Source organism: Oryctolagus cuniculus, chromosome 9 (assembly GCF_964237555.1).
Source record: "Oryctolagus cuniculus chromosome 9, mOryCun1.1, whole genome shotgun sequence".
In the NCBI taxonomy this organism is placed as follows: domain Eukaryota; kingdom Metazoa; phylum Chordata; class Mammalia; order Lagomorpha; family Leporidae; genus Oryctolagus; species Oryctolagus cuniculus.
In genome coordinates this window covers 134,460,074-134,486,075 of record NC_091440.1, presented here as the reverse complement: position 1 = coordinate 134,486,075, position 26,002 = coordinate 134,460,074, and the positions used below count along the sequence as shown (strand labels likewise).

The 26,002-nt window shown below is 44.2% G+C and overlaps 1 protein-coding gene across 5 annotated transcripts in view; it reads left to right on the top strand.

The window, feature by feature from the left end:
* The window catches only part of LOC103348942 (uncharacterized), a 218,749-nt gene that overhangs the window by 6,586 nt on the left and 186,161 nt on the right, over window positions 1–26,002 (top strand). For 2 of the 5 annotated variants that reach the window (XR_011379092.1, XR_011379091.1), the window contains exons 1-2: window positions 5,778–6,323; window positions 8,594–8,681. Coding sequence is in view for 2 of the 5 variants with exons in the window: in XM_070049698.1 (XP_069905799.1) it covers window positions 8,594–8,681 (88 nt within the window). In the remaining 3 variants the exon portion in view is untranslated. Of the gene's footprint in view, window positions 1–5,777; window positions 6,324–8,593; window positions 8,682–26,002 lie in introns of those variants that run through there. The other 3 variants (XM_070049698.1, XM_051850401.2, XR_011379095.1) reach the window with 2 other exon arrangements.

The window sequence follows — 26,002 nt, the reverse complement described above, 5'->3', positions numbered from 1 at the left end:
AACAGAAGTGGATCCTGGTTCATTTTTCTCATGAAGAATCTCAAGTCTCCACATGCCTTATGCCGAAGATTTTGCAATATCATCGGAAACTCATTCCAAGTGGTTATCCAGATCCAAATATCAGGAAATTCTATATTCTTTGCCTGCTAGCTCATTGCAGTCATAGAAATGATTTGTTTCCTTCTTCCGCTGAGAATGCTTCTGTTTCATACTACGGTGCTCCACAGTGAGCCCTCATGTCCAGAGGTCACTGAGTCAAGAGGAGTAGCAGGGCTGCTTCTCTACTGACGACTGACCATTAGCAACAGGACTAAGAGTAGCAGTGACTACTGAGTCTTCATTAGAAATCACAATGCATGGAACCCACCAGGAATGCCTTGGACCTGCTTATCTTTCTATCAACATAGCCCAGTACCCAGAACCGGCCTGTCATATTGCTGGGTCATAGTAAATCTTACCAGCATGAAGAATGCACGAACACAGGCTTGTAAGTCTAATAGCTGCATTTGAGATGCTCTTTCATACCTCACCTCCACATTTTAAACATCCTCTCCTGGAATAACAAATCAGACGGGAATACGGCCTCATGATCTCGCAGCTTAGTTGGAGAGAAAAGACAAACACTGATAATAAAACCAGCACTGGGAAGTTGCTACCGGAGAGAGGCTAAAGAGGGTGCTAGGAGGATACACAGGGAGACAGCAATAATTGATGGGCGAGGAGAATCCATTAGACCCTGGCAGGAACTGGTGAATGGAGCGAGAGCTTGAAGAACGGGGTTCAGCGGGCTCAAGCTGGCCTGCCCACACCCCCAAGTCCAGCTTCCTCTGGGAACCTGGCTGTGTACTCCAGTGAGGGGACTTCCCCTCTGGGCAGCGGGAAGGTGACAAAAGAGCCTGCCTTACTGATGGGGAGTGGGACTCCAGGGGGTTTCCTGACAAGGGCGCAACACCAGGGAGGCCCTCCTGCCTCTGCCCTCCAGTCCTGCCGGGACTTGACAGAACCTGCATGAAACAAAAGGCCGAGAGCCTCTGGATGGCAGCAGCAACAGCGTGTCTCAGAGGAGGTGTGCACCAGGCGGTCTCTGGGACTCCACGGAGGGCTCTCTGTCCTGTTGGACAGAGCTGGCCCTTAGCGGTTTTCCATCACCTGGTGGACATCATCCCACCAGCCAGAGGTGGGAGCACCTGGTGCCTCACGAGGCAGCCAGTGCACCTGACAAGGGTATGAAACCCTGGTGGGGAGGCAGATGGGAGGCAAGGGGGAGGACAGCCTCAAGGTTAGAGACCTGCGGTACTCTTTTTCTTTTTTTAAAGATTTTATTTATTTATTTGAGAGGTAGTTACAGACAGTGAGAAGGTGAGAAGGAGAGGCAGAGAGAGAGGTCTTCCTTCCATTGGTTCACTCCCCAAATGGCCACAATGGCCAGAACTGTGCTGATCCAAAGCCAGGAGCCAGGAGCTTCTTCTTGGTCTTCTATGTGGGTGCAGGAGCCCAAGGACTTGGGCCATCTTCTACTGCTTTCTCAGGCCATAGCAGAGAGCTGGATAGGAAGAGGAGCAGCCAGGACTAGAACCGGCGCCCATATGGGATGCTGGCGTTGCAAGCGGAGGATTAACCTGTGCCACGGCCCAAGACCTGCGCTACTCTTTTAAAAAACCTCTCTAATAAATCTAACTTCCCTCTGTGCCTTAAGGAAATGTTTTGATAGGATGTGAAGGATTTATGGTAAAAACGGCCTCCTTGAAGATTCCCGAAGGGCCCGGTGCTTTCTAACTTACTTGTCACTCTCAAGAAAATGCATTTAAAAGGGTGTAAGGTTCCTAAAATTTTAGTTGTGTTCCTTGAATTATTCTGATCTTTTTGATCTAGAAACTACACCCGAAGGTGGCCTTTCACACCAAGCATGAAGGCCCATGTACATTTTGCCTGGTTGAGTAACCTCCCAGGAAGCCAGTTAGGGCTGCAGATGCAGAAAAACAAATGTTCTTTAAGATTAACAGCATCACAGATGTGCTTTGGGCAAATCCAAGCCCATAAGCAAGAAGATGAGAAATCAAGGATTCTAAGCTGCAGGCTGATTTGCGTTGCTTTTACTTCAGTTACTTTCAAAAAGGGAACATTAGAATAAAAGTATTTATAGATTTCACTCTGAGAAATTAGAACATCTGTATGTTGCAAAAATTTCAGTGATTTTTTTAAATAAAGTCATTTCAATTTTAATGCAGTGTACTTCAATAAGGTCCAAAAATATCAAAATAGAAAATAAAATTAGTATCAGTTCTGTGTCACAGAGACAATCATTTTAACTTAGCAAAGAGTTTGTCTCCACTTTCAAATTATTATCTTCTAACAAATTCTTCTTTCACTGAGGTGTATCCTATAGTTGTATATCATGTTTTAAAAAAGGGGAAAAGTTATGAATTTCCATTACTAGAGGTGGCAGATTTTGTTTCTTGTCACCAAAGAGAAAATTCTTTGATCCCTGAAACTGTTTTACTTGCTGGACAAGAGAGGGCAGTCATGTATTTCACATATAATTGTGATAAATTTTTCAGCTGTTAAAGAAGAGAAAACGATTCTTAAAAAGGATTGGAAGGAATATAAAATTAATGTAAAACATTGATACAAACATGCCATTTTTTATAAGTAAAAGCAAGCAGAAAAAGTGGATTTGGGGACGATTACCATATAAATCACTTTAAAGGGATTTTGACAAGCAAATTCAAATAAGAACAGACATAAAAATCCTTTTCCACTAAACCTGATTTAATTCAATCTGAAATAAGCAACCATTTAAAAGTAATGCTCACTGTTGGAGAGGGATGAGAAAGCCCTTTTTAAAGACAAAATTTGGCAGGAGCTAGATTTTGGCTCCAGAGAATGATGTCCTCTGACCTATAACACGGATTCAGAATTCCCAGAATTTATGACTGAATGATCGGGGTGCACTCAGGTCAGTTCCAAGGAGAGGCTGAGCGCATCCCAGAGACTTGGGCCTCAACTTTCTGCGTGTGTAGAGGGCTGATGGACAGTGATGTCGCGGGCCAGGGTGGCTGGAGCCACGAGGCTCTGGTGCTTACTGCTGCCGTCACTTCCTGCTACCAGGGCCCCTATCCAGGCTGTTCTGCAGAGGACCCTAGAGCTTTGCAAATGGCAGTGCTTAGACCCCCTGAAATCTTTCAGCAGCTGCTTATTTAATGTGAAACCCCAGGAAAGGCCTCCAGGAAGATTCTCCCAGGGGACCTCAGAGAAAAGGAGCCTGGGGTGGGGTGGGGGAACAGCTCCTTATCCAAAGATCAAAATGCAGGGCAAACAGCCAGGAATCATCAGAGGCTTCAAAGCAAAGAAAGAAATCAGACATTTTTTCCCCAAAGATAAGGGATTGCTCATTATAAATGTTTTCACAAGTATGTGGTTCAGAGCGGGAGGACAAGTCATGACTTTTGCTGCCTTGAAACATCTTGCCTCTTCTAAGGGCAAACGCCCACTGGACAGTCACTTGCAAGACAGAGCTCTCCCCCCAGCCAGGGTCAGGCTTCTCCAAGCCCTGGTGCTCTGCAGGGCTTGATGGGTCTATACATCTGATCTTGTTGCTTATTGATCCTTACACGATTCTCTTAGATTGTCCTAACAACAGCCATTATGTCTGACACATTATCGATGGGAAATGAAACTCCCAACAAAAGGCAGCTGGCCCTATTGTTGGGTAGGAATGTGCAAGCAGGGCCTGTGTATTCACACAGGGCGAGGAGAAAGGGAGGGAATGCAGGGCAGAAGTGACTCAGCACGCAGTGAGAGCTTGCTAAGGGTTCATCCATGACACGCGGTCGAGAAAGAAGAGACGTCCAATAGGCTTGGGACGGAATCCAAGGGATAGTCTCTGTGGGCAGCCATTCTCAGCCTTTCATCTCCAAATCCCTACCTTTACCTAAAGCTCTTAAAAACCAGACCAACATGTGGCATAGTCGATTAAGCCATCAGAATCCCACGTTGCAATACCAGTTCCAGTCCATCCGCTCTGCTTCAGATGTAGCTCCCTGCTAATGCGCCTGGAAAAGGAGCAGCACATGGTCCAAGTACTTGGGCCCTTGCCACCCATGTGGGAGACCAGGATGGAGTTCCTGGCTCCTGTCTTTGGTCTGGCCCAACTCTGGTTGTTGTGGGCATTTGGGAGTGAATCAGAGAATGAAAGATCTATCTCTCTTTCCCTGTCTCTCTCTCACCCCCTTTCAAATAGATAAATCTTTAAAAATAAATTTAAAACTCTGAGAGCTTATGTGGGTTATTATTTGTCTAATTTATTTTAGAAGTTAAAAGTGAAAACAAACATTGATTCACTTAAAATTACAGCAGTAAACACTTTATTATTAAAAACTGTATCCTGGGGCTAGCACTGTGGCATAATGGGTAAAGCCACAGCCTGCAGTGCCAGCATCCCACATGGGCACCAGTTAGAGTCCTGGCTGCTCCACTTCCGATCAAGCTCTCTGCTATGACCTGGGGAAGCAGTAGAAGATGGCCCAGGTTCTTGGGCCCTTGCATGTGCTTGGGAGACCTGGAGGAGGCTCCTGGCCCCTGGCTTTCGATCGGCATAGCTCCGGCCATTGTGGGCATCTGGGGCGAAACCAGCGGATGAAAGACCTCTCTCTCTCCCTCTCTCTGCCTTTTCTTCTCTCTCTGTGTAACTCTGACTTTCAAATAAATAAATAAATCTTTTTTTTTAAAAAAAACACCTATATCCCTCCTCAAATTAGCATGCGTAGAATTGGTTTGCACTTTTTTTTTTTTAAGGTCTGGCTTATAGAAGTCATCCATGGTTGTCCATGCTATTAAGGAACAGCTGCTCCCGGCTGTTGTGGCCAACTGGGGAGTGAACCAGCAGAGGGAAGACCTCTCTCTCTCTCTCTCTCTGCCTCTCCTTCTCTGTGTAACTCTTTCAAATCAATCAATAAATAAATATTACCAAAAAAAAAAAAAAAGAACGGCTGCTCTGTGGTATCCTCATGGGCCTTGTTGTCATCATTTCATTCTTCTCAGTCACTTATGTATTATCTGTCATCTATATCTGTCTCTCATGTTCATCTATATCTGTCTCCTATCTATCCATCTGTCATCTCTATGGATAGCTATCCTCTACCTATTTATCTTTCTAATGCTTTTTCTCATGTCAGAACCTTCCACCTACCCACGGTTAATTAAGCTTTAGCTTAAATACTGCTAATTCTGAGAATCCTACTCATTAATGAGGCAGGTGCTGTGGCCAGTAGATACTACTCAAAACAATGGCTTGTTTCTCTGAAATTAGAGGTAGACTAAAACTCCTTAAGAACTGACACTGTCTCAAGCAGTGTGTGACATACATAGTATTTTTAATCTTTTTTTAATTTAAAGAATGATTTCAAAATAATCCTATGGATCTGGAGGAAAAGACATTATCTCTGCTGCTTTAAATTCTACTTCTATCAGTGTAGCACTGGGCTGTGGGAACAGGTCAAGTGCGTTATGTGCATCACCACCGTCTCTCCGTTAAACCTTCCCCCTCCTTCAAGACACCGGTCAGGCTACAGCCCCTCTAAACAAGGCGGTGCTGGCCCCTATGTCCAGTAGCAGCTGCTCATCCCCTCACACAGGGTAGCCTACAGCCATTCTACCCTGCCCACTTGGCAGTGTGCTCTGTGCTCACTGCCTGGCGGCACTGGCTGTCAGGCCCCGCACCACGCCTCTCGGGAGCAGCAGCCGCGGGCTCTCGGTGCTGGGCACTCCTGGCACACGGCAGGTGACCACTTGCGATCTGGCCTGGCTGGGTGCTCTGTCACGGGGATCTCAGTCGTCTTCGCTAAAGACTGCTCGGACAAATGACCTCATGCATGCAGAGCTTGCAGTACAGCCTTCGTGAGCTCGCGCCACCAAACCCACGTGGGATAGATAGGCAGGCAGCTAGTTGGGCCTGAAGAACTTGGCGTCACTGTCCGCCCTCCTTCCGATAATGCAGCTGGTAACATCCGGGACCTGCTCAGGCTATAAAAGGAGAGGGGGCGGGGCCCGCGCCGGTCTTTTCTGCCATGGCTGTCGCTTCTCGGCTCTGCGTCGCGGCGCTGACGAGGCTCCTCAGGCGTCTCTCGTTTTCACCCCGGACCTGCTTTGGTTTTCGCTCTGTCCGTCGCGGGAGCCCTTGGCGTCGGTCGGCCGCCCCGGCAAGGTACCACGTTGGGCGGTTCTCCTCCTGGTTTGTGGCCGCGGCTCGGATTTCTCCGTGCAGGGCAGCCCGGCCGGGTAAACTGTTCGTCGTTTGTGAGGGAGACAGAACCTAGGTGAAAAAGGTACGAACCGTCGTCCGTGCCCAGATGAGGTGTGCTTCAGGGAAGCATCTGAGCGAACAGGGACGCGTCAAGGTCACAGCGCCTCGAAGCGTTTGAGGTGGAAGGGAGATCGAGCGTCTGAGGCAGCTGCAAAAACCCCGAGTGCGCATGCCTGCATCCACGTGACTAAGCCCGGAGGCCTAAGCGATGCCGTCGGGGTCTCCATCTCTTGGCCCCGTTTGCTCCTGCCTGGAGAACCCCGGAGCCCAGGGCTGCGTGCTTCCAGCCTGCAGCCCACGGGGAGACGCCGGGTCTCTCGAATCCGCCCCTGACTTCCCAGGGCCGTCACCCTGACTGGCCCAGTGTAGTTCATGTGATCATCCCATGGAATCGTTACTAAAAATAAAATATTGAAATACCACGAGCGATCAGTCCCAAAGCTCTGCCCACTACTGTCCATCACAGGCCAGCCGAAGTCACGAGGGGGAAAAGCTTAGCCGACGTGACGTGCTAGAGGCAGGTGCTGGGCCTTAGTGGATTAAGCTGCTGCTTGAGACGCCCGCATCCCATGTTGGAGTGCGTGATTTGGTCACGGTTCGGAAGCCGCTTCTGGAGGCAGCAGGAGACCTGGGTCGAATTCCTTGTTCCTGGCTTTGACTTGGCTCAGGCACGACTAGTGTGGGAATTTGGAGTTTGAACTACTAGATGGGAGATCTTTCTTTCTTTGTTGCTTTGCCTTTCAAGTGGATGAAGATAAATAAAAATAAATGTTGAAAAAGAATTAGCATAAGTTTTTTTTTTTTGACAGGCAGAGCGAAAGTGAGAGAGAGAGACAGAAAGAAAGGTCTTCCTTTGCCGTTGGTTCACCCTCCAATGGCGGCCGCGGCTGGCGAGCTGCGGCCGGCGCACCGCGCTGATCCAATGGCAGGAGCCAGGTGCTTCTCCTGGTCTCCCATGGGGTGCAGGGCCCAAGCACTTGGGCCATCCTCCACTACACTCCCTGGCCACAGCAGAGGGCTGGCCTGGAAGAGGGGCAACCGGGACAGAATCCGGCGCCCCAACCGGGAGTAGAACCTGGTGTGCCGGCACCGCAAGGCGGAGGATTAGCCTAGTGAGCTGCGGCGCTGGCCCAGCATAAGTTTTAAAAAAGGAACTGAGGTCATGACCAGAAAATCATGAGAAGTGTCAACCATGCCAGAGCTCAGAGGTTTCTCTGTAGTCATATTAAATTGGTTTTTTGATCAATGCAAGAAGTATTTACAGTTGGGTACAAATGAAATATACTGTAGGTTATCAAACAGGAGAAAGATTGGTTTCTTAGGGGACAGGGTGAGGAATAGTCTTTCCTCTTAAAAAAACAACTGGGTCCTAATTAGGAAGAGAAGAGATGCGCATTTCCCAGTGTATTAGCTGTGGAGTGTAGGCAAAAGTTTGAGTCAGTTTTCTCAGTAAAATGAAGACCATATTATATATTCTCACATGGCTCTAGGGAGAAAATTGGATAATGTATTTGAAGAACCTAACATGGGCTTAACATGCAGCCGGAACTTGACGCATGCTAGATCTGTTATTCTTTATCATAAATTAGCTTCCTGCTCCGCCTCCTCCCTCTTTAATGGGAAATAGGGGCCATTGCTGCTTGGCTCTGAGGGGTGAATGGCACCTGTCTCATCTGTACTGTTTTCTATTGCCCTGATCTGAGGTTCCTAACCTGGCTATGAAGTAGAATCACATGGGAGAGAGCTTGTAAACATCTTGGTGCTCAGCTTCACCCAGACAAATGAATCAGGAGTTGGGATGCAGCTTCAGTGTTCGTGCTGCTGTAATTAATTCCCCAGGGGATTCCGGAGCCTCCCAAAGCAGGAGCTCTTCCTCTCAATTCTTTTTAGGTTATGTGGTACATACATTCATGATAAACTGTGTTACTGGTGTTGGCCAGGTTTGGGTTGTTGCTTCACTAACTAGGATCCTTTAGGCCTCTTCCAACCCCACTTCCCCAACCGTGGCTGAGTCAGAAGGGAGGGCCTCTGCCAGGGGCAGCCAGTTTCTAGAGTGAGGGAACCACCTGCTATAGAGAGCATTTCACAAATGCAAACTGGCCGATCCAGAACCCACAGCCCAGCCATGTCCTTGAGTAGATGCCCACACTGTAGCCCGATTCACCTGCCCTAATTACCCCAGGACCAGGTAGTAGACATCGAGGAATAGCTAATGGACCTGAAGGAGCCAGATATGTTGAAACGAGCCAATCCCGTGCTCCCTCACCCTGCCTGGCCTGTTCTGTCCTACAGAGATCCCGTGGAGCCTCTCGCCCACAGTTGCTTCCTCGCTTCCTCTTGGCGGTCCCCTGCGAGGTGCAGTCTGCCTCCTCCTGAAGCTGTGAGTAACCGTTCAGTGGTCATTGTTTCCTCCTGTGGAGCCTCCAGTTTCATGTGAAAATGGTCTTTTAAAGCAGTTTGTTTCAGTTTCCTGAAGGTAGACAGCGAGTACTTGGAAGGACAGGACTGCGTGTCCCTATAGTACTGAACTGTAATTGATACCTGTTACTCAGTTCTAGTTGATTGCATTTAGGATCGATGGTCATAGGAAATCAGTGGGTTACATTGAAAATAATTTACTGGAAATGTTATAGTATTTTTTAAACACCATGAATTGTGATCTGCGTGGTTCTTCAGGAAAACTGGTATAGGACAATGTGAAAGATAAGTGAAGCTTTCTCTGTCCAGTTCTTCCCTTAAATCTCTCATTCGTGGTCCTTAAAACAAGCAAACAACACATCAATTAGGCTTATGATTTGATGTTTTAATAGCTTTTGGGAAACATGTTCTCACCTGCTCTGGAAACCAACACTTCTAGTACAGAGGCCAAGAACGGGTTAAAACCTGGTCACCTCACTAATACCTTTAGTATTAAGAACTCGGTCACCTCATTAGGGCCTTGTTTAGGCCCCAGCAGTTCAGTAATCCGGCAAGGCATTAATGAGGTGGCTGGGTTCTACCACACTTCTGGCTCTCACGAAGCCCAGTGTTTAAGGCAGACTGGGGCATGTTCTGAAAAATCTGTCAGACATCCATCATGCAGCCCTACTGTGGAAGTGCTGTGATTGTGAGCCTTGATAAGGATACTGTTGATGCCCTCCTACCCTGTGTTAAAGGACATACTTCAGAGGCATTGTCATTTATCACACAGAATGGTCCTGTGGAGATGACTTTACTGTTCAACAGGTGGAGAAACTGGGACTCAGAAGTGCTAATTTCCCCCGGGTCATTGGCAGAAAATGTCTGCCCGCTGTTAGTGTCCGCTACTTCCAGCCCTGGCTTCTTGGTTTGGGAGTACTGCCCAGGTGGTTTTGCAGTTACACCTGGTCGTGACTAACTGTGGACTTCTGCAGTGTGCTTTACAGTCTGGGATCACAACATATTATTGTATCTGGAAGTCAATTTGGTGCAGTACAATAGCCATATAAAAAATAGGATGGGGTGGTGGTGTGGCATAGCAGGTTAAATCACCGCGTGTGATTCCAGAATCCTGTGTGGGGGCCAGTTTGAGTCCAGGCTGCTCTACTCCATATCCAGTCCCCTAGTAAGGGACCTGGAAAGTCAACGGAAGAGGGGCCAAATAATTGGGCTCTGAGATGCAGATGAAGCTTCTGGCTTTGGTCTGATCCATCCCTTTCTGTTGTGGCCATTTAGCGAGTGACCCAGGAGATAGAAGACCGACCTCTCCCTGTCTGTCCTTGTTTCTTTGTAACTTTGCCTTTCAGTAACTACCAGAAACTACTAGAAGACATTACATTAAAAGGGTGAATATTTTTCATGATTTTGCTACACTAAGAATAATACTTGGAATATTTACAAAGCTTATGTAACATGTGTATTATGAAAAACGTAGGCATAGGTTTCATTTTTTGGCACCAAAAATTTAAAATTCCTTTTTTCCACAAATTATTTGAAGTGCCCTCATGTATGAATACATGTTGGTACAAACAGATAAGCACTACCGTGATACGGAGTCTTGATGAAAATGGGTTTCTTGACCTGATAATGAGTTTGGAAAGTGCAGAGTCGGGGGCTGGAGTCAGCAGTGGAGGCCTGAGAAGTGCAGACAGACTGCTGTGGGCAAGGAGCCCGTGTTGTTGGAAGCAGCTCCCCAAGGCATTTCTTGTGGGAGACTGCTGAGGGCTGCAGGAATGGGGTGGGCCGCTGGGATGGGAATGGCTCTACGCAGAGAGAAAGCCCCACTCGTTTGTCCTGTACACGAGAAACCCTCCAGGTTTTTGTGGTTACATTTCCCTGCTGCTTTCTTAGGCTGGAAGTTTCCCAGCTAGCCTAGCTTGTGTAGAAACATGTGACTTTGATTTCTACATGATAAACCAGAGGTCTTTTGCATGAGGCTGACTTGCTGTTAGTGTCTCTGTAATCCTCCCATGGCAACAGACATGATATTTCCTTATTTTTGCAGCTGCTGCTTACTCTGGGTTTGAACCAAACCACTATCAGCTGAAGCGCCAGCACAGCCATCATTTCTAATGCTAGCACAACCAGTGTAGTTCCAGAAGATGCGTAAAATAAGTCGCCCCAGTTGTTGCAGTTGTGGTTTTTCTGATAATTCTTGGTACTTTGGGAAGTGTCTTTCTCTCTGAGATTTCCTTGGAAATACTCACTTTAAACAAAGTCAGTGCTGAACTAATGCAACCTGACATGGGAACCTACACTATCACAGCTGCAGTTTAGGGAAGTAGCTATTTCAAAACAAAACAAAGCTAAATGCCGTTTGACTCTTCATAGAAGAAAGAAGAAATATCCAAAGATTTAAAAGCCATTTTGGGAAAACATTGCCCTGGGTGTTTGATAGGAGGTTCTGCTACAAGTCTCGTCTACATGTCGCCTCACGTGTGCTCACCTAGCAAAGGCATCCTCTAAGAACACCCTTCTTCCCCCCAGGATTGCCCACATACATCCCTCCCCACCTAGTCTGTCACTGCCTTGATGCTTGCCACTAGAGCCTTGTTTCCTCAAAAGTGCTTTCTTTGGTAAATGGGCAGCCATCAAATTGAAACACTCAAGCCAAGTGCAACGGGCAGCATATATCGTAGTCCCATGTTTTGAAAAGTTACTCCATTTAAGACATTAAGTGAAGGATTATAAAGGTCAAAATAAACCAGAACTCTCCCAGACTCCTTCCTAAGTCTACCCCTGATGATTGCATACCAGCAATGAATTTCACAGATTTATTTATCCCATTCCAAATCGTGCTACAGACTCAGAAGCACTTGTACCCAAGTAGCATGGAGATGAATGGGTTCCATGACATTTCTGCTCTTAACTCAGCACGTGGTAGAGTGAAGTCCATGTAGAAGTACCCAGAAGCCAAGACCAGTATTTTTTGGATATAAAAAATAGATTAAAATACTTAAGTACTAAAAATTAGAATTTCTAACAAAAAGTTATTTTTTAATGTATTTAGGAGGCAGAGAGAGACAGAACTCCCATCTACCGGTTCACTCCCCAGATGTCCAATCTTGGTCCAAAGCTAAAGTTGGGAGCTAGTAACTCAATCCAAGTCTCCATCTTGGCTAACAGAGATCCACTTTCTTTAACTGTCACCTGTTTGCTCCCTAGGATGCACATTATCAAGAAACTAGATCAGAAGTGGAGCCTGGACTCAAACTAAGGCCCTCCAGTATGGGAGGCAGGCATCCCAAGTGTTGTCTTAACTGCTGCACTAAGTACTCACCCTCATAAAATACCTTGTTTTACCATTTCTTTTTTCTTCTCTCTTTAGACATTCCTAATAAAAATATCCAAAAGTTAGACCTTCCTAATAAAACCCCAAAACAGAATAAAACATTTAAAAGCTATATTCATTTGTTGATGAAAACTAATTAAAATATACCAAAGTTTTCAATTTCTGTCAACATTTTTTTGTGTTAAAATAACATGAAAATAACAGAAAAAGTTTGCTGCACCTTGTACCTATGTATGGATTCCATTTGACACTTGTCACTGCAAATGTGTAATGCAGAATTCTGGATGCCAATATAAAAGAAAAAGCATGGGCTATGCGTTTCTCAATGTTTATTATTACAAAACCACCTACCCTTCATAATTTTAATTGGAGGTCAGTCAATTCATTCACAGATGACCTTGTTGAATGTAAAATTTGTGCCAGAAATTTTAATTAAGTGAAACACACATGGATAAAAAATCCTTCTATACAAATGGTGTACGTGTTCTCTATACCATCACTTCCGATAATGCTCTTTGTTCATTCATTCAAACTTTATAAAAGCATGTTAAGATTATACTGTATGTTTTTACACCAGAAATAAAGAAACTTAGTATAAAATTAAATAGAAATATAATTTGTGCTTTGGGAAATAAACTTAAAAGAAAAACAACGAACCAGAAAAACAGTTTTATGGATGTCAGGAATGCAAGACAGAGGAGGGAAATTGGGTGATGTTTTCCTGGCCTAATTATGGGCTGGAAAATCTGATAGCTATAGGATTCTATTGCATTTGTTTCTCTTTGAGCAAAATTTGCCCTTGTGAAAATTATTCTGGAGTGATTTTCCAAATAGGTATATTCTGTGTATAACTCTGAAGCTGTACTCAGACATACTATACAATATTGTGATTATCAGTTTGCTTACCTAATTTCTTATAGAGTTTATACCTTATTAACTTTGCCTTCAGTGGCTGGTCTGTATTCAGTCTCAGTCAATGGGTATTTTTTGGGCTTAACGAGCTCAGGCCAACACAAATACACATTATAAAAATATATGACACGGCCGGCGCCGCGGCTCACTAGGCTAATCCTCCGCCTAGCGGCGCCGGCACACCGGGTTCTAGTCCCAGTTGGGGCGCCGGATTCTGTCCCGGTTGCCCCTCTTCCAGGCCAGCTCTCTGCTGTGGCCAGGGAGTGCAGTGGAGGGTGGCCCAGGTGCTTGGGCCCTGCACCCCATGGGAGACCAGGAAAAGCACCTGGCTCCTGGCTCCTGCCATCGGATCAGCGCGGTGTGCCGGCCGCAGCGCGCCGGCCGTGGCGGCCATTGGAGGGTGAACCAACGGCAAAAGGAAGACCTTTCTCTCTGTCTCTCTCTCTCACTGTCCACTCTGCCTGTCAAAAAAAAAAAATATGACACACACGTATTATCCCATCACACTTGCAGCTAATGGGATTTCACATTGATGGCATATTCACACCAGAACTTCCATTAGTGTATTTCTGGTTTTTAATGAGAAAAATTGCAGCAACTGAAGTTGCAGCTGAGGACGGGAAGTCTCCCTGGGACTGCTAAGGGGGCCCTTTGAAGGGGAGAAATGATAGCTCTGTTTCTGGGGAGTGGCCCCAGTGCAATGCGTGTGCTTGCCAAGAAGGATAGGACTGTGAGGATTGCAGGTTTATCCCGAGGTGGCTGCTAAAATTTTGAACCCAGCATTGCTTGTGCTTCAGCTGCACCCTTATCAGCTGGATGGCTCCCATCTGCAGGCATTTCTTAGGAGAATAAACCAGCACAGGGGGATGCAAACAGTCACAAGGTGGCTTGGGCAGCCTGGCGTTCTCTTCTCTCTGACGGCGAGTGAAGCAGAGCCAGAGCGCGTGATATCAGTCCCTAGAGATTCACAGACAAGATATGAGTGGGCACTGGAATTCCTGCTAATAGGGCATGAAAAGGCCAAATAAATTAATTAAGAAATTAAGGAGCCATGATTGTGTTTGTAAGTAAATAATGAAGCTATTCCTCTGGGAGATAAATGCCTCTGTGTGTGTGTGTGTGTGTGTGTGTGTGTGTGTTAAGCTTAGTAACAGAAGCATACAAAGAAACAATACTTCCTTGGCTTATTGTAATTTTGCTTGAAAAAATAAAGGAAAGAATGATAGTTTCAAAAGAGCCTGTCATACCTGTGTGGAAGATGAAAAAAATTTTTGAGTAATCTGTGGATGTTAAAAGGTGCTGGATTCTCATTTTCTGTGGGAGTTGCAGAATCATCACTCATCACCTGGGAAAGTTCATTTTTCACTACAGCAGCAAGCTCTTTGAGAAGTCTGCTGGGAGGTTTACTCCTGGGACAGAAGGAAGTAGCAGACCTTGCCCTCCTGAGTACATTTGACATTCCAAGAAGTTGTATAATGAAAGAGGAAGCAATTAATCTATGAAAATGTTCCATAAAGTGAAACACGCTTTTCTCAGACCCAACTTGAACTGCCCTTTGCATGAAAGAGTTGAAGAGGAGGCAGAGGGATAGCGGACACTCCCAGGCTGGGGTCAAGACCTTGACCGAGCAAGGATGTAGCCAATCACGTAGCAGTCTATGGCCCAGAGCTGTGGTGCCACCAAACAGAATGTTACCACAGTAGCCAGCTGCTGGCTAAGAAAAGCCAAGGCAAAGGTGTTCACATTCAAGAGTAAAACAATTACCTCATACCTTATTCCCTCTTTTCACTTCCTGTTCATTTTGTCCTGCTAATTGAGCAATGTGGGTGATATTTTCAGTAACAGGGATTCTAAATTTCAGAGGAAAGAAGCATTTACACTTGAAGTATGTGCTTCAAGACCAAGTATATAGGTTCACAGTTGAGACACCCACCTCCTTGGAGGGCCAAGGTGGAATATGAGTTAGTATTCCGGACTCCAGCTTCCTGTTTGTGCAATCCCTGGGAGGCAGCACGTGACAGCTCAAGTACTGGAGTCTCTGCCATGCGCATAGGAGACAGGGACTGAGTTCCTGGCTCAGCTGCCGCCTGGCCCAGCCCCAGCTGTTTGCAGGAATTTGGGGAGTGTAGCAGCAATGAGAGCACTCTCTTTATTTTCCTCTCAAATAATTATTTTAAATATTTATTTTTTTGAAAGAGTTATACAGAGAGAAGGAGAGGCAGAAAGAGAGGGAGAGAGAGAAAGGTCTTCCACCCGTTGGTTCATTTGCCAATTGGCCTCAGCAGCCAAACTTTGCCAGTCTGAAGCCAGGTGCTTCTTCCAGGTCTCCAACATGAGTGCAGGGCCCCAAGGACGTGGGCCATCTTCCACTGCTTTCCCAGGCCACAGCAAAGAGAGCTGGATCTAAAGTGGAGCAGCCGGGTCCTGAACCAGCACCCATATGGGGTGCTAGCACTGCAGGTGGTGGCTTTACCTGGTATGCCACAGTGCCAGCTCCAAATAAATAAGTTTTTAAATTAACAGTAACATTAATGCTTTAGAGAGCGTATTCCTAACCAATACATGTTGGTACTTGGTACAGGCCATATATCAAGCAAAAATTTTGGAATTGAATGAGCTGATTTCCCTATTTCAGCATGTAAGTTAATGGTGGATGCTGAGCTCAAATCCCAACTCCAGGATATTCATACAGCACTTAAATAATTGCAGTATTCACCCTGGTGGTGAAATAATGATTTGTGCATGAGTGAGAATTTCCACAGCAGTTTGAGGCAGGAGAAACTAAGCACTGTAACTCAGTTGCTGTGTCTCAGTTAGCTGGCATGATGCTGTACTTACATGGTAGCTACTTGATAATTGGCAGATGTATTAAAGCTTAATAAGCAACTTAGTTTGTTATTTTTACTTCTTAGTCCTGCCTCCAGTGCCGTGGTTCAGTATGAAGTTACTAAAGGGCTTGATGCTCAGTTTAGAGTTATTCTGGCTTACCTCATGGGGATTTTTTTTCTGTCTGAAATGTATTTTTACTTTTTTTTGAAAATAGTGTTTATTGACCTATATTTACACATAATAAGATTCCACATCTTAGACATTTCAGTAGTTTTTGACAAATGTACAGTCACTACCACAGTCAGGAGACAGAGTGTTCCTAACACTGCAAGCAGCTCCTGGTGTCCTGGCTTGAGCAGCCACACCCTCCTCCCAGCCCTGGCCTCTGGCAACTACTCACCTGCTGTTCCCGGTGGGGGAGGGGGAGGTTCATCATCATTTTGGCCTTCTTTTTTTATTTATTTATTTTTATTTTTTTGACAGAGTGGACAGTGAGAGAGAGAGACAAAGAGAAAGGTCTTCCTTTTGCTGTTGGTTCACCCTCCAATGGCCGCTGCGGCCGGGACACCGCGCTGATCCGATGGCAGGAGCCAGGTGCTTCTCCTGGTCTCCCATGGGGTGCAGGGCCCAAGGACTTGGGCCATCCTCCACTGCACTCCCTGGCCACAGCAGAGAGTTGGCCTGGAAGAGGGGCAACTGGGACAGAATCCGGTGCCCTGACTAGGACTAGAACCCGGTGTGCAGGTGCCACAAGGCAGAGGATTAGCCTAGTGAGCCGCGGCGCCAGCCCATTTTGGCTTTCATTTTTGTTCCTATATCAGTGGTTGGTTCCTTTTTATTGCTTAGTTTTTCATTTTTTGGGTGTGCTATCCTATGTTTATCCATTCAGAAGTTGCTGTTACTGTGGCTACTACAGATAAAGCTGCTATTAATATTGCAGTATATCTTTCTGTAAGGATTTTTTTTTAATTTATCATATGTGAAGGTGTATGTGCACACACATGTGTACAACTAAGAGTTGGATTACTGAGTCCCAAGGCACATGGGTCTTAAATGTTCTACGAAGCTGCATTTCTGTTTTCAAAGTGGCTCTATCACTTGGCGATCCCACTAAGTATAAGAGTTCCAGGTGCTCCCCATTCTTGCTGATGGTTGGCATGGTCAGTCCTTCTCACTGTAGCCTTTGTAATGAGTGTGAAATGCTATCTTGGTTTTCATTTTTTTTTCCAGTGACTAAGGATTTTAAGCATGGCTTGACAAGCTTATTTGCTATTGCAAAAATGTTCAGTTCTTTTTCCTACTAGGTGTGTTTGTCTTCCCACTGACTTATTAGATTTTGTGTGTATTCTGAAATGTCTGTTATCAGGTATATGAAACAACAGATTTTTTTTGAACTAGTAGTTTGCCTTCTGTTGTCTTCAGTGTTTTTTTGCAGAAGAGCAAATTTTTTTTTATTTAATGTGAATTTATAAAGTGCAACTTTTGTATTGTTGTGGCTCCCACCCCCAACCTCCCTCCCTCCCGCGGCCCTCTCCTCTCCCACTCCCTCTCCCATCCCGCCCTTCATCAAGTTTCATTTTTAATTACCTTCATATACAGAAGATCAACTTAGTATATACTAAGCAAGGATTTCAACAGGCTGCACTCACACAACCGCACAAGGTATAGGGTATTGTTCGACAAGTAGTGTTGTTTTTAAGTTTCATAGTAAAACACATTAAGGACAGAGATCCCACGTGGAGAGCGTGTACCCAGCTGATGTCATGAATAAGAGTGCCAATTGTGAAATAAAAAGTTTTTAATTTGGTGAGGTTCATATGACCTGTTTTTTTTTTTTTTTTTTGACAGGCAGAGTGGACAGTGAGAGAGAGAGACAGAGAGAAAGGCCTTCCTTTTGCCGTTGGTTCACCCTCCAATGGCCGCCGTGGCCAGCGCACTGCGGCCGGCGCACCGCGCTGATCCAATGGCAGGAGCCAGGTACTTACCCTGGTCTACCATGGGGTGCAGGGCCCAAGGACTTGGGCCATCCTCCACTGCCTTCCCAGGCCATAGCAGAGAGCTGGCCTGGAAGAGGGGCAACCGGGACAGAATCTGGCGCCCCGACCGGGACCAAAACCTGGTGTGCCGGTGCCGCAAGGTGGAGGATTAGACTAGTGAGCCGCGGCGCTGGCCCTGTTTTCTTTTTTTAGAGTTTGTGCATCTTATGCACTAAGAAATCTTTGCTTAAAACACAAAAATATATTCTCTCATTTTCTTCTGGAAGTTTGGTTCAGCTTTTTATATCTAAGTGTATTTTGTAGTTAATTTCTAGGTGTGCTGTGAGATAAAGACCCGAGTTTGTTTCTCCTTCCTTCCACATGGGTAGCTGTTGACTTCGCATCTGTTGTTGAAAAGATGTCCTTTATTCACTAATATCCCTTGAATCATTTTTTTTTAAGTTTTTTTGACAGGCAGAGTAGACAGAGAGAGACAGAGAGAAAGGTCTTCCATTTGCCGTTGGTTCACCCTCCAGTGGCCGCAGCACGGCCGGTGCATCACACTGATCCAATGGCAGGAGCCAGGTGCTTCTCCTGGTCTCCCATGGGGTGCAGGGCCCAAGGACTTGGGCCATCCTCCACTGCACTCCCTGGCCACAGCAGAGAGTTGGCCTGGAAGAGGGGCAGCCGGGACAGAATCTGGCACCCCGACGGGGACTAGAACCTGGTGTGCCGGCGCTGCAAGGCAGAGGATTAGCCTATTGAGCCGTGGCGCCGGCCCCCTTGAATCATTTTAAAAAAATCAGCTTATCCTATACATATGAGTCTTTTTCAGCCCTGAACACATTGCCTTGATTACTGTATTTTCCTTGATTCGGAAGATTGTGTTCCTGGTTTTTTTTTTCATTTGTCAATATTTTTGTGCTGTTGTATGTTTTTCACATTCTCATACATGTTTTAGATATAATGTGTAATTCTATGATATAGTTTGCTGGGAGTTTGGATGAAATTGCATTGAATCAATGGGATCAAAATAGAGGTAATTGACATAACAGTATTGAGTCTTTTAGTTCACGTAGATGATCCCTTATTTCTTTTAAAATTTAGCTCAGCAATGTTTTGTTATATTTTGTTAAATTATTTCTATGTATTTCATATTTTTGATACTGTCCTAAATAGTTTTTTTTGTGCTTCTTGCAAGTACATACAAATCAAAAGGTTTTTATATTGATCTTAAAATTTATTCACTGGCAAATTCTTTTATTTATTTTATTTTTTTTTATTTTTGACAGGCAGAGTGGACAGTGAGAGAGAGACAGAGAGAGAAAGGTCTTCCTTTGCCGTTGGTTCACCCTCCAATGGCCGCCGCTGCAGCCGGCGCACCGCGCTGATCCGTTGGCAGGAGCCAGGATCCAGGTGCTTTTCCTGGTCTCCCATGGGGTGCAGGGCCCAAGCACCTGGGCCATCCTCCACTGCACTCCCTGGCCATAGCAGAGAGCTGGCCTGGAAGAGGGGCAACCGGGACAGAATCCGGCGCCCCGACCGGGACTAGAACCCGGTGTGCCGGCGCCGCAAGGTGGAGGATTAGCCTATTGAGCCACGGCGCCGGCAAATTCTTTTATTTTAGTAACTTTTTTCCCTGTTAGTGAATTCCTTAAGATTGTCTAGAATATCATATCTTTGAGTAATAATAGTTTTGCTTCTACTTTCCTACTTTGTCTAGGGCTTCCCTGGTATGTTCCTGAGTATGGGATGAAACCATTCAGTGTCATGTAGGTTTATGGTAGATGGCATTTATTTGATGAAAGAAGTTCCTCTATATTCCTAGCTTATTGACAGTTTTTATCATGAATGAATGTTAGATTTTTGTCAAATGGCTGTTGAGAATATGAAATGATTTTTCTTTTAAATTTGTGACTGTGGTAAATTTTACTGTCAAAATGATAAAACTACCTGTCTTCCCTGGAATGATCTCCACTTAATAATGATCTACCATCTTTAAAACTTAGTTCTGGACTCTTTTGGTTGGAATTTTGTGCTGTGTTCACAAAGTGCATTTGTCAATGGCTTGCTTTTCTTTTAACATCTTTGAGTGGTTTTGGTATTTGGGTATTTCTGGCCTCAGAGCATAAGTAGGGAAATATTCCCTGGTTTCTGGTAGGATGTTTTGTAAAATAAATTCTATAGGAACTCTATATTTAGGAGTAAATGTTACAAAGTGAGATAGGAATTATGTCTTTTATAGAATGCTTTACCAAGTACACGTTATAATGTTTCATATAAAATAGATATGTCACAATGTAAAATTTCAGATGAACATTGGAGTCAGTAAAACATGTTATCTAGGTTTTTATTATGTGTTTTACAGAAATGAATGCTGAATCAAAACAACGTGAAAGAGAATCTCTTTGTATAAACAATTTAATGGCAGTATTTTGAAAGCAAGCCCTACATTACCTCAGTAATAATGGTTAGTGGGCAGGGTGTGGACAGGGGAGTATGATGTGCTGAATTTTCTCCTTTTACATAGGGTGGAATTAACTTAAAGCTTTTTGTTCCTGGCTTTCAAATTTATAGAAAAAAGCTTAAAGAATGTTTTACAATGCTTACTTTTTATGGCTAGTGGAGCTAAGACCAGTTTATATAACCATCAAATTCCTGCAGAATTTAAAAGAAAATAAGAGCGACCCATATGTTGTATGTATATGTGTTTGTGTGCCTTTGTGATTCATTCATACATGTGTACTAATGAGAGAAAAACAAAACTCAAGAACTATAGGTTGCAATACATAAGTTATGGAAACGGTATTAATTTTTTTCTTGGTAAAGTCAAAGGATAATCCCATTCAGTAAAACTGTATGCTTCTCAGACTGAACACAAAATGTCAGAGAATGCTACATAGCCACCACCACAGCAGAAGGGTACTTTAAAGAAAAAAGATACATGTGGAAGTTAGTACTCAGAGCAAAACAATTTAGAGGGACCAGAGAGGCATGCCAGTGAAACATAAACCCATAAATGAAGATAACAGTCACATATTCATAGATTAAACTTAGTTTCAAGATAAAGCAAAACAATAAAGAAGAACCTTAGAGAAAATACAATTGTTTTGAGTGACACACCGATCTCAACTTAAAACAAGTCAAACTAGAGTGAGCATTTAGTGCAGTGGTTAAGATGCTGCTTGGGTCACTGAATTCCGTGTCTCAGTGCTTGGGTTCAAGTGCCAGCCTTGATTCTAATTCCTGCTTACCATTAAGTGTTAACCCTGGGAGGCACAAGTGATGTCTCAAGTACCTGGGGACCCATGCTACCCAGGTAAGGAGATCCAAATTGAATTTGGGCAGCTATTTAAACCTGGCTCAGCTCTGCTGTAGGCCCTTCGAATAAAAGTAACTTGACTAAAACAAAACAGACTTCTTAAAAAGAAAAGTCAAACTAGCATGAAAATAACAAAGGTATAGAAAATGCAAGTTAAGTAATCAGTGAAGCCCAACAAAGGTGTTTATTAATTTTTGTATTATCCCCAGAAGCATAGTCTCTAACTTAATTGAAATATTTTAAAAGGTCTTCCATCTGCTGGTTCACTTCCTAGATGCCACAATGGCCGGAGCTGTGCTGATCCGAAGCCAGGAGCCAGGAGCTTCTTCTGGGTCTCCCACATGGGTTCAGGGGCCCAAGGACTTGGGCCATCTTCTTCTGCTTTCCTAGGCCATAGCAGAGAGCTGGACTGAAAGTGGAACAGCTGGATCTTGAACCGGCGTCCATATGGGATGCCGGTGCTTCAGGCCAGGGTGTTAACCCACTGCGCCACAGAGCCGGCCCCGCCGTGTAACCATTTTTAAAATTTGCTACTGACATGCAAGAGATCATTGCTTTGCATTCCTTATAACCATTAAAATAGTGATGCATTTATTAAACAAGATCAGTGGAATCCAGTTAGAATGGGAACCAGGTTGTTATTTTACTGTGGTTGTCTCTTTTGCCTATTGCATTAGTTTTTGAAGGAGTTGACTATGAGCAAACTGCAAGTAAGAATAAAAGGGAATGTCAATAAAATGTACAATCTCTTAGAACTGTGTTTCACCCCCGGATGGGATTTCTAGCATGCTACATCAGCCATGATGGCCATTCTGCCCCCACAGGCGTTTTCCTTAACCAGTTGTGGTATAATTTCCAAAGGCTTGGCAGAGCAGAGTCCAGAAACAGTTAAAGTGACATTAGTAGGGTCTGTATATTTGTACACCCGTGGTATTTATATCTGAGGAGCTCCCTGCAGGAAACAGCCTCTGTGCTCAGTGGTGTGTCTGTACACTGGGTCTGTTTCATGTCTTGTCCCAGCAGAGCTGATGTTCCTGTATGAAGCCTACTGCACTTAAACATCTCTATTTATTTTTCTGTCGCTGGGCTCTGTCTGAGGCTTTTAAAGATACTGTTACAAAGATCTAGTGTGTGAACTGTCTGGAAGGGTCTCTCATGTACCTGGCATTAAGAAGCAGATTTATTTGGTGGATAACCAAAATGCAAATATGTGTAGTTTTATGAGATGCAGACCTGCCATTCCTTCCCTTTGTGCTTGTGCACATGTGGGTACACATGTACACGCACACATAACCCTTCTTTGTTCTGTGAGGGCATTTTCATTTTAATTCAGGCTCAAAGTGAAGAGGCAGGATACTTCAGGAATGAAAGTATGCACACTTTTCCCTTCTCTTTCAACTTCATTGGCATATTCCAGGTCCTTTCTGGACCCTCAGAACCCTACTCTTCAGTAAGTAATCTGATGGGTTGTCCTTTCCAAGTGCTTATGAAGTTAAAATCTCTATTGTAATTTTGATTGTAGAGAAGGCTTACTTAATCAACTGTCCCTTCTAAGATTTGAGGTTCAGTCACAGAGAGGAAGGATAGGGTGGGACCGATAGAATGGGATTCCTAGTATAGGAAAGAAGTTCCAGGCAAGGAGGTCTGCATGTCTTTTCACAGCCCACCCAAGTGTATAACTGAATGGGCTTTCTGTAAGAATGAGCAGCCCAGGCACCTCTGTCCTTCCATGGTGCCTGATCACTAGAGTGACTTCTTAGAGTTAAGGCTGTGTGATCCTAATAGGAGGAGTGATATTAACCTATGAGAGCCAGTTGAAATAGTTGAATTGTTTAGTTTAAAAGATTGGTGGACAATCATCTAGAATAAATGGGGCACACAACAAATATATTTTTATGGATTTATTATTTATTTGAAAGGCCAAGTTACAGAGAGGGAGAGACAGACAGATATTCCATCCTCTGGTTCCCTCCCCATATAGCTCAACAGCTGAAGCTGGGCCAGGCCAAGGGCAGAAGCCTGGAACTCCATCTGGGTCTCCCATATGGGTGGCAGGGACCCAAACACCTGCATCATCTTTTGTTGCTTTTCCCAGGCCATTAGTAGGGAGTTGGATTGGAAGTAGAGCAGCCAGGACATGAACTGGCGCCCATATGGGATGCCAACCTTGAAGGTGGTGGTTTTACCTGCTGCACCACAATGCTGGTCCAGAACTGGGGAGTTTTTAAGTATCCGTTCACTTCTGTGCTGGAGAGCAGTGTTGTGTTTCTCTTCTGTGATGCCTGCAGTTGAGGCAGTGATTTAACCCCCTGCTCTACAATGTCAGCCCCAACAAATACATTTAAGAGAAGGAGGGAGTGTAAGAAATTGTGTATTCTCAGGAACTCCACCCCTTCCAGAGAGTTGAGGGTGATGGCTTTCTTGTGAGTGTGATGCATCATGAATTAATTGCATTGTTTGCCAGCCTTCTCCTGGTGAATGCTATGTAGTGGTGTTTCTCTCCAAAGCGAGTTGAAAGTCCAGTTCAGTTGTTCCCTTGAGTCCCCTTCTCCTCCTCTGCCTTTCTTTTGGTTTCTCGGTTTTGTTTCTCTAATGCAGTTTATCTTTATGTTCTGGTGATCTTAACCTCAGAAAATAGTTTAAACATGGAACAAAGTAAACGTCTTTGGATGTACAGATTATAAATATTTCCACATAAAAAATGAGATGCTTTCATGTTTTGAGTTCAAGATAGATGTAAGCTGTGTAATAAAATATAATAACCTGAATGTATAACATCCTTGTTTATACAACCAAGCTCTAAAGTTTGATATATACAGAAACACAGTTAAGTCTGAGCTGAGCAAAGCCTTTATGTGGGTTTGTCTCTGGAATATGATTCCCTCCAGCCTGTGTACCCGGAGGGCCTGAATCTGACTTTCAAATAAACCCCAGACAGAGAAATAGGGTAAGAGAAGGTTAACTCTCAAGCCCCTCACCTCTTTTCTTACAGTGGTGTCTCAGACAAGCTTACCAGAGATTTAATTCTGTGTAGACCTGTAAGACTACAATGAGGGTTTCCAGTTTAATATGCAAATAAGAAACAGTGGTGCATGACTCCAAGTTCCAACCCTAATTCTTTGCCCTGATTTCGTCAAATGTCCCAACCTTCATGATCCTGAATATGGGTCTGCCCCCAAAGGCAGCTTGAAGTTTTCTGTACCCACTGCCTCTCCTGACCTGAAAGTCTGGCTTTAATTTGGGACATCTTAGGGGTTTTGGTCTTTATCTAATGTGCAATAAGAGTCTATTGAAGGATTTGAAGTGAGAATGATTGAGCCTTTTAAATCATTTCAAGGGGTGCACCCCTTCTAATGTTTAAAAAAAAAAACACATATGAGAAGAATGTATCAAGACCAGTAGCTTGAGGGAGGGAAGGGATGACAGCACAGGAGAGCAGGACAAGTGGAAAGCTTTAGGAGACACCTGGGAGAAAAAAAAATGGAGAAGTCAAGAAGATTTATTGACCATAAATGGGGCCAAAGCAGGAGAAGGAAAAGAATAAAGTAAACATAACATTATCTGAAAGGTATAAGAAATTTTGTAATCCAACCTAGTATGTCTTCCTCTTGAAAGTAACAAGAGAAAAAAAAACCTGTTAAGGAATAAAAGGAACCCACAGGGAAAAAAATCAATCTTGAGAAAATGGCCAACCTCATCTCATAAAACATAATCTCAGTTCTGAAATACCTAATGCAGGATTTAATATTTCTGGAATCAGGTGTGTACCATCATCCCAGGGAAACTTGTTGGCCATCCATCCAGAGACTGGTTCTGTGCAGTTAAGATAGCACACACAGCTGTCTTTTATTTCCTTTGCTAACTTAGAAAGAGGGGGTCTGACTAAAGTTAATTTGAACTTACCCTTTTTCCTTTGGATTTCCACTGAATGCTTAGTGATATCAAGGAGTAATAGATTCATAGTCCAGATTTCTTCCTGTTTCTATCAGCTTGATCATATAATTTAACTTATCAGAACTTCAGTATCATCATCTTACAACAGAGGTGAGCAAACACTAGCATGGTAGAATTGTTTCAGTGCATATAGGGCTGCATATGTTGCACATCTTAAATCACGGTGTTGGTGCTGCTCTGTGAATGGTAGTTATTATCTCATGAAGATGCCCCTCCACTGAGAAGTGCTGTAAAGAAGAAAATGATGTCACATCATCTTAAAATCAAGTTAATATGCACCAAACTCTCCAGACACCATGATTCCACGGTTTCCCATGGCAGTTTCATTTTCTGATTGCTTTATGGTAGTTAACGTTCAGACTTTCGTTCTTTGATTTCCTCATCTCATTACAATTCTGTCATCTGCTATGTGGTTCTGAGTTCTGCAATTCTGTCCTTGCACCCTGTCAACATCTGTCCTTCCAGCTGTGTGGCTAGAGGTTCTGTATTCCACCCCTGCACCTTCAGATATTTCCCAGTAAATGGGCACACTCACTATTAAGCATTTTCATGTGCTGTTTGTATTTGATCCTTTGGTGTCATCTTTCCCATTTTGCTTGTACAAGGACTTCATATCTCAATGACAACAGACTACCAGCTGCTTGACACAAAATCCTGCATTTGATTTTGTTTGAGTCTTGCCTCCTATTTTCCTTTTGCTCAGACGTCTAATTGCACTGAAATAAACAGTTGAGATCCTGTTTCTTAAGGTTAACTGAAATGCCAGTTCTGTAATCTTTGCATTATCTTAATGGAGACCATTTGATCAGTTCAATAAAATCTTTGCTTCTTGTGAAACTTGAGGATACTGTGGACTTCACAGATAAGGGGTCTTCAAACAGCTCATAGAAAATGTGTTATGAAAAAACTATGCATGGAATCCAAAAAATTTTTGGCACCAAAATGAACTTTTAATTCCA